We start from the raw sequence: 13,800 nt of genomic DNA on the forward strand, positions 1-13,800 counted from the left end.
ACTCCCCACTCACCGACACAGCAAACTCTTTAAAGTTTATTTTTGTGTCGTGGTATTTTTGAAGTTGTGATGTTTCTTAAATAGTTATTAGCACATTACCCAGAGGGTGATTAGCTGGCTATCGTTTGCATCTTTTTCTGGGGACACGGCTATACCATTGATGCAGTGCCCTCAATTACCAGTACACTGGTACTCATTTCGCTGACCTCGGAAGGATGACTTGGTGTTAATTCAATGGCTGACAGGGGCTCAAACTCAAGACTCTAAGATCTTTACAGTTAAGGAGGTTAGCTTAAACCAACACCAGGCTTACAGGGTGATTGTGTCAACCCCATACAGTGACACACACCATTTTGACAATTCCTTAAACCTCCCCCCCCATAGAATGTCCTCACCCCTCTCCCAAACCCTCAACCTCCTGCTCCCATCTCTGTCCCATCTTTAATCCCCCCAACCCCAACTCCTCACTTTCCCAACAATAAGACATCAATCTCCTCCAACTTCAAGCCTTCAAACATCCTCCCCCATCCCCATCCCAACTCCTCAACCCCCCCCTTCCCATTGAAAGTCCTCACCCCCCTCCCCACCGCCAAAGCCTCATTCTCCCTCTTCGAAATCTGTCCTATCTCGACTTCCCCCCCTCCAATTCTCTCCCGTCTCGACTCCCCCCTCCAATTCTCCACTGGATGGCCCACTCATCGAAACACACCAGGGTGACAGTTTATCAGTCGGTCGGGAATCAAACCCAGATGACAGCTCAAAGGCAAGTACATGGCACGAGCTACAACGAGCGCAGATTGTGAGCACGCCCTTGAGCTACATCGCCCACCTTGTTCACTTACCAAGTCACTGCGCTGCCTTGACCCCACACTACGATAGGTTCCACCTGAAGATCCAGTCACCAACGAGTTTTCCACGTCAGACCAAACGAATAACAATTTAAACACCTCCATCAAATTTCATCTTTTCAGAACATGTTTGTATGGAAGCTTTTCACAGCATTATCCCTCCTGCTCCATAATAAAAAAAATTCAATGCTTTTTATTTAATTTCTAACCTCAAAAATGACGAGTTGTTCAGGGTAAGCAGGAAAGGGTCATCTATTTCCGTTGGTGACAAATGTGGTAAGATTTTACCTTCACAGTCCTGTTCCTACCTCCCAAATTTATGTCCCTCTCTCCACTCCCCTCCCCTTCTTGCTCAATGTTATCATCTCTTCTCTCAATTAATCCCCCTCCCCCAACATGCTGGTGCATATATCCCAAAAACAGATTCTCCTCGACAAGCAGTGAAATTTTACGATAATTTTTTTTTTTTTAACCGGACTAATTCGTATATCTTTCTTGTAGAACAACATTCAATGACAAAACATCTCAATTTCAGCATCGATTGGCCCAATAACTTTTATTCATAATCCAGTGAGTATACAGCAAACCTGCTTTCAAACGATGATGAAAAGGAATGGAAATGGGTCTTACTTCCATGCCTGTTCAACAGGCAAATGTGTGCCTTTTGCAACATTGCAAGAAACGTGTGCACGACATGATCACTGAAGACCCCTTTGGTGATCAATAAAGACGGAACGAAGCCTAAAATAAGACCCCCTCCTCCACTCACAATCCTCACTCGACCTCCTGCCCAAGCCCAGATTACGTCGTCGTAAGCAGCATGCAGCAAGTTACGCTATGTGCATTTGTCAGGTTTGGACACCTGGAGAGAGAGGTGACAGGTGATGAGATTCAAATTCGAACTGAAGTTTAAACATTTTTTCAATTCGAAATCATGGATTTTGCTTCTAAATTCGAAAATGGAAGGCAAGGTGTATAACTGCACACGTAACCCACAAATGAATGCGGATGGCAAAAGCGACACGAGGACGGCGTACGTGCTACCATTAATTTCCTCTCAAAATGCCGATCTCGTCTCCTATCTATCAGGAAAAGTGGAGTTTCATGGGAGGTAGGAAGAGAATGGATCTGGAATAGTATTTGTCAAATGATTCACGTCATTGCAAACTAAGGGCATCCTAACTAGTCTCGAGTTTGTACGATGAAACGAGTAACGTAAACACAATGTTTTAATCGCAGCTGTGCATATTCATAGTAAAGTGGGAGCATAAACAATTCTGTGGTCTACTTGCTGAAAAATTGACCCTTCATGCCCTCTGAAAATACACCATCACATTTTTAAAGTGTCATTATTCAAAATGGATTAAAATAACATTCTGAAGCCAGATTAGAAGTGGACAATAATCACAAAGTCACTGCTCTGTTTCTTATCACCACCACCAAATGTAAATCCACTAAGTGTTTTAAAAATAAAGAAAAGAAAATGTCGTTCCTGACATGTCAGAAATAAAAATTAAGTGGAAAAAAAAAATCACAAGGGGAATGCAATAACTGAACCGAAAGTTATCACACGTGTCAGAAAGGTCATGAAATCACTAAGGGCGTACATGTGTGCGAACATAGGAAATGATGCAAAAGCAAGGACAGCTATGACGAGCCAGGTGAAACCAGAACCGTCTACTCCAGCCTGCCAAGTGCAAAGAAGATGGTCAAGAGTAAATGCCTTAATGTATACTGGTCCATATGCATCTCATACATCTGTACAAGCAATGAGAAAGTTAAAAATTCTTGCCAGCTCACATCACCTGTTCATCACCCTCTCCAGAAAGTCTATTTTGATAGACAGGATATATTTATTTACTTAAGCTGGGAATTAGTTTCCGATCAAGAAAAGAGCGAGTGTGTGCTGACCAAATGGCATCAGTTAGCCAATGAGTGCTGAAGAGAGTTGATGAATGAGTTCATATTTCTGATTCCACAGCTGCACTGTTCGGTCCACTATGATGATGATTGTTCGGCTCAAGTGCAGTCTGAGGAAGACCGTGCCTGTGATGCAAGACTTGGGTGAAAAAAAAAAAACAAGAAGAAAAGAAAGAGAAAAGGAGTCCTACATCAGTGGACACAACTTCTTCCTCATTTTTATCCACAATTATTTTTTTTTAACCATGTGTTAGCTATCAGCATATAAGCAGGAGTGCACCAAGTATGGGATGTGTGAAAAATAACGGGAAGGGGGACAATAAGGGTGCAGGGGAGCGGGGTGGTGGATAAGCAAAAACATAAGAAAGGCAAGATATAAAACTCAAGATCTGTAACAGCGGACAAAGAAAAGAAGGAGAAATTAAGAAGAATTCTTACACGAATATGTATTCCAAGTAAATAAATTAGGCTTCCTTGCAAGATAAAGGAGCAGCTTCTGGAGTCTTGTTCTTGCAACCAAGCATTGCAATCTAATGAACAAATCATGAAACAAAATCCCACAACCAAAAAAAGAAAAATTATTCAAAATAAATTCAAAGCTGTACAGAAATTCCATTTGCCCATGTGACTTGCATTTCCCTCGATGAAAGCAAAGGAATCACCACACGATGGAAGGATTTTGAAAATAATTCTGAGATTTTCATCAGAAACTTCAAGAGTATGCAAGTAGCATGTAGTGCTGTCCAAATGTGGGGGTGGAGGAAGGGGGGGGGGAGGGAATAAAAGCAGAGTATGTATTTGCACTCATACTTTTGGCTCATCGCAAAAAGATCTGCCGAATGAATCTTGGTTGCAATTTCAGGTCATACTAACACCAGGTGACATCTTCCAATATGGCACAAATGGTCACAGCGACAATCAACTGGCGGCCGTGAATATACAGAGCAATCCTTACAAGCCCAACGTCCTGCCTGCGGTAAATGCTCCCATGCACCGCCTCGGGCTGCGTGGTGCTTCATGTCCAACATTTATGGAAAGGGCCCATCAGGAAGAAATCCTTGGCACGGGGAGGTAAAAAGTAAAAAGGGCAGAAACAAGTAAAAGCATTGTCGAGGGCGATGATTGTTGTGAAGCTGCGAGTTCAAGAACCAAGATCATGATGGGTTTTCGAATGATGAACTCTGAGTTTCATTCAATCAACACTGCATTTCTAAGTGAGGCAGGGGATGGGGAAGGGGAACGGGCCTTTCAATAATAATGAGAAGTCATCATTCAATAACAGTGCTTTTAACTCTAAAGTCCATTGAATTAGGTTTCATCCCATCATTCACCTGATAAACCAACAAACCAGTTTCCTTCCATTTATACCTCTCCTGCCCCCCCACCCCCCCTCCCCCGCTCCCAAAATAAACAAATATCTCCAGCTCATAATAATTTCCACCCACAACCACTCTGCATATATCCTAACCTGCACCACAACCATTTTTCAAGATATCCAGATGTACAAGCATCCTGCCCACCAGTTTCTGTTTTTCCTACATGCCAGCTACTTGGTGAAGGCCACCATGACAGCCCACAGCATCTCGCAGGCTCCTGATCGTGCGGTCTCCACCTCGGCATCCAAGTCGAGCAAACTGCGCAGGCGTTTATTCGCAAGCTCGTACTGCTCGTCGAGGAGCGGCGCGAGTGCATTCTCGAGCACGTCAGAGGCGTGCGCCAGCAGGAGCAAAGCGAGGGTACGGCGTTCAAGGCGGCTGGCATCGCCGGCCCAGCGTTCCAGCAGTGAGTCTTGCACGCGCCGCACCAAGCGTGGTTTCACGGTGCCGCTGCCTAGGGGATGAGTTGTCATGTCAAACAGCAGGAAGTTCTGCTTCTCTGTCGTGAGCACACCCTTCTCGACGAGACTCTTGGCTAGGCGCTCACGTACATTGCGCAACTGATAGTGGAGCTTGAGTGGGTTCCATGTCTCACCTGAGAGATAAAATTGGGACAAGGTGAATTACTGCAAACCAAGGTTAAAAGTGGGAAAATAAAATAAAACGTGAAAATGTTTTTTAAATTACAAAAAAAAAAAAAGTCATAAAGAGGATAAGTTTGAAAAAAAAAAAAAAAAGGGTCTGACTCATCAAAGACAGGTGATGGAATTTTATCGGACCAGAAGGTCATAGAACAACATCAATCCTAAAATATAATTGTATCAATGTAACACCTACCAGGCTGATACACTGTCTAGTGCAGATGATGATCATTTCGTATGCAGCCTGTGGCTGCGAGTTTCATCAATGCTTGGAGCGTGCTGCTCATCCAGTGCTCCTGTTACAAATAAGCTGGTACTCATTTTGCCGACCTCAGAAGGATGGCGAACTGAGTCAACCTACCTGGTGTTATTTAACCTCAAGACCCTAAGATCTTAAGCCAGCCACCTTAACTGTTAAGCCAACACCAGGCTTATCTAGTACAGATGACGGGATAGTACGAAATTTGATAGGATGGGAGAGAAACAACAATCCTGTGATAGAAAAATGAAGATGTCGTGAGCAAAGTTGCAAGACATTGTTAACTATGCTTCGGGAGTTTGGTGATGATACGCAATGTAGCGAGAGAGGAGATAGGAAATGGAAAGACGTTTTAAAATAATAATAATAATAATAATTATCTAATCGGAAGGCAAAAAAAACAAACAAAAAAAAAAGTCCAACAATTCCAATACATAAATCCAAATGGCTTGAAAGACTCGTCTATCTCCTGGTTAATTAGGGTGATTGTAAAACCTGGATAGTTGCTCAAAAATCGGTAACTTTTCTGAAATCATGTTGTGTATCAAAGCAATAGTTCATTATGTGGACAAACGTCAAAACTACAAGAGGGATATTTAGTACTGTCAGATATGACGTTATGCAAGACATGTTTGGAAAGAACGAGTGGAAGGGGTGGAGGGTGCATGCATTGTGCAGTTTTACATTGTGCTGGAATACCACCATTCCCAAAGATGCAATTAGTACAAATAAAAACTAGAAGGGCACTCGGTAGAGCGCAAACCTCCACCACGTAATGCCTGATCCACGAGAACATATCGGGCCCCATACATTTTTGAAATATCATGCTATACAGTACTATATCGTTTTTGGACCTATCTCTCAATGGTATGCCTGGTGTTGGCTTAATGGTTCGAGTGGTGGGCTTTCGATCCTCGCGTCTTGAGTTCAAATTCCGCTCAGCTGTTGAATTAATACCAGGTGGGGTTAACTCAGCCTGTCATCCTTCCGAGGTCAGCAAAATGAGTGCCAGCATGCTGGTATACTGTGTCGGAGTGGCGACCCGTCCAGGATTGTGCCCAATAGCCAAGGAGACTGCTGAAGCAGCATCAACGCTCTGCACAGAATATGGTCCCAATATCCTCCTCCTCTCAATGGTGAAGAATCACGTGAAAAATTAAATAATTCTCGAAATCCAGATCTTCACCAAAATCGAATAAATTCTTCCTAATCACACATCCAACATGTACCCCAAGTTTCATCCAAATCCGACTACAACTTTTTGAGATATCGTGCTATATATCATTTTCGGCGCCATCTCTCAATGGTGAAGAATCACTTAAAAATTCTAGTAGTCAGATCCGGATGCAGATCTTCACCAAAATCTAATCAATTTGTCCTTGTCACACCAAACCTGTCCACAAAATTTCATCCCGATCCATCCACAACTTTATGACATATCCTGTACACAAACAAACAGATAAACAAGCAGAGAGACAGAAAGGGGTGAAAACATAACCTGCTTCACCGTCGGTGGTGGAGGTAAAAATAAAACATTTGAAGGGACAAGGAAAGAAGAATAAGGAATGAACAGCCATCGAGACAAGACAAGCATGCGGTGGGAAGAATTTGAAATCTTCTCGCCACCAGTTTGACACAGAATTACCCCATCTGCTCAATCCCATTCAATGACGAGCAAATGGAATTTCAAAAGCATTTGCCATTTTTAAGAGAAAAGCTGACATGATGGCCTGGATCACGGGGTAATATCCCACGAGGGAGGGAAACCTGGATCACGCGGGAGGGAAACCACGGGGTAACATCCCTGGGTCAGATTGCGGGAGAGTGTGTCAGAGTGGTGCTGAGGTGTCGTCCACCAGACGGCGGTCTCCTTGGGTTAACCTGAGGCGGTCCCTTCGGGTGGGTGCCTGGAATGTCCTATCCCTAAGAGAGGATGATCACCTGTCTCTGTCATCATCTGAGCTCAAGCGTTTGGACATCGGGATTGCAGCTCTCTCTGAGTTTCGGAGACCGGATTGCGGCGAGATAATGGTGGGTGGTTACACCTACTATTGGTCTGGTCGCTCTGATGGTTACCATACCCAAGGAGTTGCTGTAGCTGCGTCCAATAAGCTGACCCCAATGATAATTGAGGTAACACCGGTCAACGAGCGTATTATGAGACTAAGGATTCGTCACTCCTTAGGTGTCATTTCCGTGGTCTCTGTTTATGCTCCGACTGAGGCGAGTGATCTCACCGTGAAGGATGCATTCTACGCCACACTCGAGTCTGTGGTTGATCAGTGCCTCAGAAGAGATACACTTCTTGTCTTGGGGGATTTCAATGCATCGACTGGAACTGATAGGGATGGTTATGAGATGTGTGTTGGTCCCCATGGGTCAGGAACTATGAACCAGAATAGCACTAAGTTCCTTGACTTTGCAAGAAGTCATGGACTTAGGGTGGCTGGTTCATGGTTTCAGCGCCCACAAGCTCATCGCTGGACTTGGTATTCCAACGCTGGCGGTGTGGCAAAGGAGATTGACCATGTCCTCATTGACGGTCGCTGGAGGATGATCCAGAACTGCAGGGTCAACCTGAGTGCTCAGTTCCTCAATACTGACCACAGGCTTGTTGTTGCAACTCTAAAGCTGCACCTTAAATCCTGGAGAATGGTACCATCCCAGCCGAGGCTGGATGTTGGCAAGCTCAGGGATGAGAGAATAGCTGAGGAGTTTGCGAACAGGCTGAGTGGACACTTGGGGGGTCTGGGTGCTTTGGGGGGTCCTGAAGAGTTGTGGAGTGCCTTCAAGACCACCATCCTTGATGTTGCCGGTGGATGTCTTGGAACTCACTGCAGGGCAAAGAAGAATTTTGTCTCTCAAGGGACACTGTATACCATTGACCAGAGTCGCAGGGCCAGGCTGAATGGCAGAGCTGAGCTGTTAGGGAGCTGAGGCGTAAAACTGTACATGCACTGAGGGTGGACAAGGAGGCCTTTGTGCGAGGAATCTGTGAGGGGGTAGAGCATCACCTCTGGACAGGCGATTCTCGTCCCGCTTACAGGGGAATTCGCGCATTGTGTTCATCCAAGCCCATCCCTCGGAGCACTGCAGTTAGAGCAGAGAGTGGTAGGCTCTTGACAGAGGAGTATGAAGTGAAGGCCCGCTGGGCTGGTTACTTTGAGCGGTTGTACCAGGCTGATCCCCCAGCTGTCGAGTTGGACGTCAAGGGTGTTACAATCCCTGTTTCTGACCCTCGAATAAACTGTGGTCCACCTTCGCTTGTGGAAACAGGTTGCGGTGAACCGGTTGAAACGGGGTAAAGCTCCAGGGATCTGTGGCATCCATGCTGAACTTCTCAAGGCTGGTGGAAATGCTGCACTCGTGTCGTTGCATGCAGTTTTGTGCTCTGCCTGGAACACAGGCATCATCCCAACTGATTGGAAGAGGGGCCTTGTAGTTCTTCTCTGGAAAGGGAAGGGTGATCGCCAAGACTGCAACAACTACCGAGGGGTGACGCTGCTCTCAGTGCCGGGCAATGTCTTTGCTCGGATAATTCTCGATAGGGTTCGCCACCATCTGCTTGAGCACCAGCGTCCAGAGCAGTCAGGCTTTCCACCAAAGAGGTCAACGATTGACCGTATCCTTGCTCTTCGTGTCCTCACCGAACGCAGTCGAGAGTTTCGGCAGGGGCTGCTTGCAGCCTATGTTGATCTGTGTAAAGCGTTCGATTCAGTGAATTGGGATGTCCTCTGGAGGATTCTTGGTCTTCGTGGGGTGCCACCAAAACTGATCGATCTGATGTCTGAACTCTACTCTGGTACTGAGAGTGCTGTGAAGTGTTGTGGTACCATCTCTGACTTATTTCCAGTTGTTACTGGAGTTCGTCAGGAGTGTGTACTGGCCCCCACACTTTTCAGCACTTGTATGGACTGGATTTTAGGGAGGATGTCAGAGAGATCAAGCTGCGGTGCATCGTTTGGGAATGTCAAGATCTCGGACCTTGATTTTGCAGATGATGCAGTCATCTTTGCGGAGACTTTAGATATCCTTTTGGGGGCCCTCGAGGTGCTGAATGAGGAGTCGGAGTCGCGGGGATTACGGGTTTCTTGGGTCAAAACTAAGATTCGGTGACATCTTGGATGCTGCTGTCCTGTCTGTGTCTGTTTGTGGTGAGGATGTTGAGGTCGTGGAGAGATTCACTTACCTTGGCAGTGATATTAATGTCTCTGCTGGCTGTGAGTCAGAGGTCAATGGACGTCTGGGTCGGGCCTGGGGAGTCATGGATTCACTGGATAATGGGGTGTGGTGCCTGTGCGGGAGGACGAAAGTCCGAGTCTTCAGGTCCTTGGTACGCCCAGTCTTGCTCTATGGATGCGAGACTTGGAATCTGACCAAGGATCTGAGACGGAGACTTAATTCCTTTGGTACCGGATCTCTTCGGAGAATCCTTGGCTATCGCTGGTCGGATTTTGTGTCCCACGAGCGGTTGCTGAGAGAGACTCGGATGAGATTTGTTACCTGCATAGTCCGTGAGCATCAGTTGCGGCTGTATGGACATGTGGCTCATTCTCCTGACGCTGATCCTGCTCACCAGATTCTCTCAGCGGGGGAGTCTTGTGAGTGGAGGAGGCCAGTGGGCCGACCACGTTCCTCGTGGTTGCAGCAGGTTGACCATCTCAATGAGATGGGGATGGGTCTGGCATCTGCCTGAGGGATGGCCAGACGGAGGCCCCTGGGATACCGGCGGAAAGTGGACGCAGCGACACGCTGTTCTGGCACATGCTCCCATTCCTGACCTGACCTGATGGCCTGGATGGCCACGATGGCACACACACCTCCAAGCTGTCTTGCCTGGGTTTGAATCCCGACCCATCTAAAAATTGTCGTCCGGTGTTTCACAGGAAGATGATTCATCGATGTGTGTGCCATCCCTCGGATGGATGTTAAATTAGGCACGAAGTCTGCCGGCATTAGTTGACGTACGTTAATTATCCCACGGTGCCCTTCACCAAGAGTAGCAGACTTATCGCCGACACCCTGAACCAATTTCAACTTCCTGCCCTAGCCTAAAGAGGGTCCTGCATGAGCAGCACACCAGCATCCTCAGCCAACTATGATATTCCACAGCCTTGTGCTACATGCGAAAAAAAAAACACTTCCCATTATTTTTTCCAATGTGGTCATTGATGTCGAGTCAAATTCCCAGGTTCTCGAAACCATTTTCTTAACAGCCAACTTGATAAACAACTAGGCTACAGTTTGAAGCAATCTTCTAAACTCGTTCTTAGAAACACAAGAGGCTGACAAACATTTAAAAAATATATTTTTTATATAAATGTGACCATATCTTCCAAGGTTCATACATGTCAGTGAGACAAACAGCTGGACTACACTGTGAGAAAAAGAAACTACAAGTTAGTTAAAACATCTCATATAATGCACAGCGCATATTGGAGAAGATTAGTGTTTGTGGTATTAAATGCAAACAGTGTGCATATTATATGGTGGGCTTGGCGGTGAGGCGCAGGGAGATCAAATATTATGCCATTTTGTGTGCTGAATATGTATACAAGCATTGATGAGAAAAATGTACTGGCAACTCCCACCACCCGTAGCTTTCTCACCACTCAGCAACTCCACCCAGGTTTGTACTGCCTCTGGTGGTTGCGTCTCCTTGACATGTTTCAAAGCCTCATCGAGCAGCACATCACCGGTTGGAGCATCGGATTTGCACATAACCTGTAGTCCGTAAAACACGAGACAAAATGGCTACACCAACTGTTGCTTATTTCACGAGTTGAATAACGAACAGGCAACTGATCCAATGCCTCGCAAAAACAAACAAACAAACAAACAAAAACAATGCAAATGATAAAATTCCATAAAATTATTTCAAACCGTCCATGAGCAAATGCTCACGTTATGTGAACGTAAGCGAGAGTTAAATTGATGAGTTTAGATTTTGCATGCAAAAATAAATAAAGAACCGTCACTCCAAAATGCCAGCACCTTGCGGGAAAGCAGGTTCTTGCGGCGCATTCCACAGGGTTCGAGAGTAATGCGGCCGCGCAATGCCAGCTCGACGAGCATGCAGCCACGGAGCCCCGATGAGATGCAGTCGTTCCAGAAAGAGGTATAACCCTAAAAATATTATTCCAAAAAAAAAAAAAAAAAGAAGAGATTGAGAGTCGATCAAACGCTCGCTCGATAAGCATTACGAGGTGTCGAGGAGCCACAGACTGAACACAATGAAGACGATGTCATTGGAGAGGATCAGACAATTTCCAATTCACTGGTATTTATTGTTTAACCAAGAACAAGAGAGAGAAAAAAAAAAAACCGAAAAATTGCTTTCACCATCAACAAAGTGTAAACAGAGCTTTGTGAAAACGTGTCACATTGTCTGGGCCGTAAACGTGAGCGGATCTTATGCATCAAGCAACTTTTGTCTTCAGGGAACAACAGGTTGTGTGGGTTGTCTCTATACATTTCCATGATGAAATAAACGGCTGTCCGATTCGTCGAATACACAATAAAACTGGTTTCAAAAAAAGTACTCTTCTTTTTTTTTTTGTATGTAGCACAAGGCTGTAGTAGCATCATTGGCTGAGGGCATGGCTGTGCCGGCTGATGCAGTGCAAAGACAACGAGAATGGCATGTGCTGCTTCCTTGCTTGACGTTCAGCATTTGAAAGGATAGAGCATGGATAACCCCTCTCTCTCTCTCTCTTCCTATGGAGAGCGTGCTGTGGCTGCAGGTTGCATCATTGGTTGGGACGCAGCTGTGCTGCTGATGCAGTGTCCCCCTTTCCCAGTACACTGGTGCTCATTTTGCCAACCTCTGAAGGATGACAGGCTGAGTCAACCTCCTGGTGTATTTTAATTCAGCGGCCAACGGGGCTTGAACTCAGGACCTCTTGGATCCCAAGTGGCCACCCCAACCATTAAGCCAACACCAGGATTATGGATAACCCCAATCAGTTTAAATCCATGGGGACTGGGGAAGAGGAAATATCTCACTGAGCGTGGTTAGAATGACATGGCTAACACTCAAGATGCCCACTCGTTAGTGTGTGGCACCCAGAGTACCTTGGGAAGTGATGGCACCTCCCCCCAAGGTGTGTGTGTGTGTGTGTGTGTGTGTGTGTGTGTGTGTGTGTGTGTGTGTGTGTGTGTGTGTGTGTGTGTGTGTGTGTGTGTGTGTGTGTGTGTGTGTGTGTGTGTGTGTGTGTGTGTGTGTGTGTGTGTGTGCGCTCCACTACGAGACTTTGAACTTGTTTAAAACAAATGGTAGAGAGGTGTGGGGAGAATGTGGGAGACAGGAAAAACTGGAGATAATTAATCCATAAGCTATGTCGGGGAGGACTCAGGTTGGGGAGAGGGTGGTGGCTTGTACAAAATACCATCACTGTATTCCAAAGATAATCCTTTAACCGGAAGCACCCATATGCAGTAACGGCTCCCAATATTTCCAGTTGTACACGGCCATAAATGTTGCAAAATACAAGGAAGAAAGCGCTGTCCTGCCTTGTGTATGTAATAAATAGACAGCTCATGCATTGGCCGATTTTAACGAATCATTTCCACCTCAAACCGTTTCGACTATTTCTCAAAATATGATTCTCCCATTTGTGTTTATGAATACAGAACTCATACAGAGGGGTTCGAACTCCGGTGTACCTCCTCCTGACCGTTTCACCTTCTCACGCACAAAGGTCGAGATGAGGGTGCGAACCCTTAGGACGAAGGAGCACGTCGATCATCATTTTAAAGGGACACCTGTTCTCCCCAGAGATAGAGAGACATTTATCGAGTCTACAATTGCCGGTTTAAACCGAGAACCCTCCCCGCGGATCAGCTCCAGCCACGTACCTCGCGATCCTTGAGGCCTAGTAGTAACACCTCCTCCATGAGCGTCAGGCGAGTCTCTTTGGAGTCTTCTCGGTCATCTTCCTCGCCAGGACTGTCCCTCCGGTCGGTGTTCTCCGACTCGACCGTTCGACGTTTCGTCAGGATCGAATCTCCCTGGGACTGGGAGTTCATGGTGGCCCACGGTCTCTGTAGCAAATACGACCCCCTCCTCCTCCTCCTCCTCCTTCTCCTTCTCCTTCCCCACACCCGTCCTTCGGTTCGTTTACCACTCGGAACACCTTCGTCGTTTCCTCCTCACCAATCTGTTCGTTCGGCCGCCGTTCTGCTTTTCCTTTACCTCCTTGATCGCCTCAACTCGGCCCCACTTCCACCACAGCCGTGTCGTGAGTCACCACAGAGGCAAAAGCGATCGGGCGGAGACGGTTTTTCTGTCCCTGTAACCCCACGTTTCGTTGGAGTTAGACAAGAAAGGGCCGAAGATGTGTCGAAGTCAAAAATTACAGCCGAAAATGATTAACACTGCGGAGATCAGTCCACCGACAACATGGCGGCCGCGATGTGGCAGCAGCGCCAGGTTGGGTAGTCGAGTGTCGAGCGCATGTCGATCGATGAAACGGAGAGAACGGTTGTCGATTCGTGATGCCTTATTGAATGCACGAATATGGACGAACCAGGCGCGTTGAAGGTGTTCTCGAGTACACAGTAGTCGTGCGTTTCAAAGCAATGACCATTTCAATCTCCCAAGATCGTTATTAAGAAACAGGGAAAAGTCATTCAGCTCTTAATGCAAACAATTACCTATTTCTTCTAACTCTTCGTCTTCTTCTTCTTTTCAGATTCTTCTTCTTCGTCTTTTTTCTTCTTCTTCTTCTTCTTCTTCTTCTTCTTCTTCTTCGTCT

The 13,800-nt window shown here is 46.2% G+C and overlaps 1 protein-coding gene across 3 annotated transcripts; it reads right to left on the bottom strand.

Moving 5' to 3' along the window:
• Window positions 1–1,377: 1,377 nt before the first annotated feature.
• On the bottom strand, window positions 1,378–13,551 carry LOC147017586 (Golgi phosphoprotein 3-like). 3 transcript variants are annotated; one of them, XR_015049557.1, is made up of 5 exons: window positions 12,902–13,527; window positions 11,039–11,170; window positions 10,654–10,768; window positions 3,207–4,739; window positions 1,378–2,907 (listed from the first exon to the last, which is right to left on the bottom strand). XR_015049557.1 is itself a non-coding variant. In XM_085847320.1 (5 exons), the coding sequence occupies exons 1-4, from the start codon at window positions 13,070–13,072 to the stop codon at window positions 4,315–4,317; spliced, it is 843 nt and encodes a 280-aa protein (XP_085703446.1). In that variant the 5' UTR covers window positions 13,073–13,551; the 3' UTR covers window positions 1,378–2,907; window positions 4,289–4,314. The 3 variants fall into 3 exon arrangements, 2 of the variants coding, with proteins under 2 accessions (XP_085703446.1, XP_085703445.1); XM_085847320.1 differs by having other exon boundaries at window positions 4,289–4,739; window positions 12,902–13,551; XM_085847319.1 differs by having other exon boundaries at window positions 1,378–4,739.
• Window positions 13,552–13,800: the final 249 nt, after the last annotated feature.

This window comes from Eptatretus burgeri, chromosome 11, assembly GCF_056783735.1.
Source record: "Eptatretus burgeri isolate ZD-2024b chromosome 11, Ebu_testis_v1, whole genome shotgun sequence".
Taxonomy (NCBI): domain Eukaryota; kingdom Metazoa; phylum Chordata; class Myxini; order Myxiniformes; family Myxinidae; genus Eptatretus; species Eptatretus burgeri.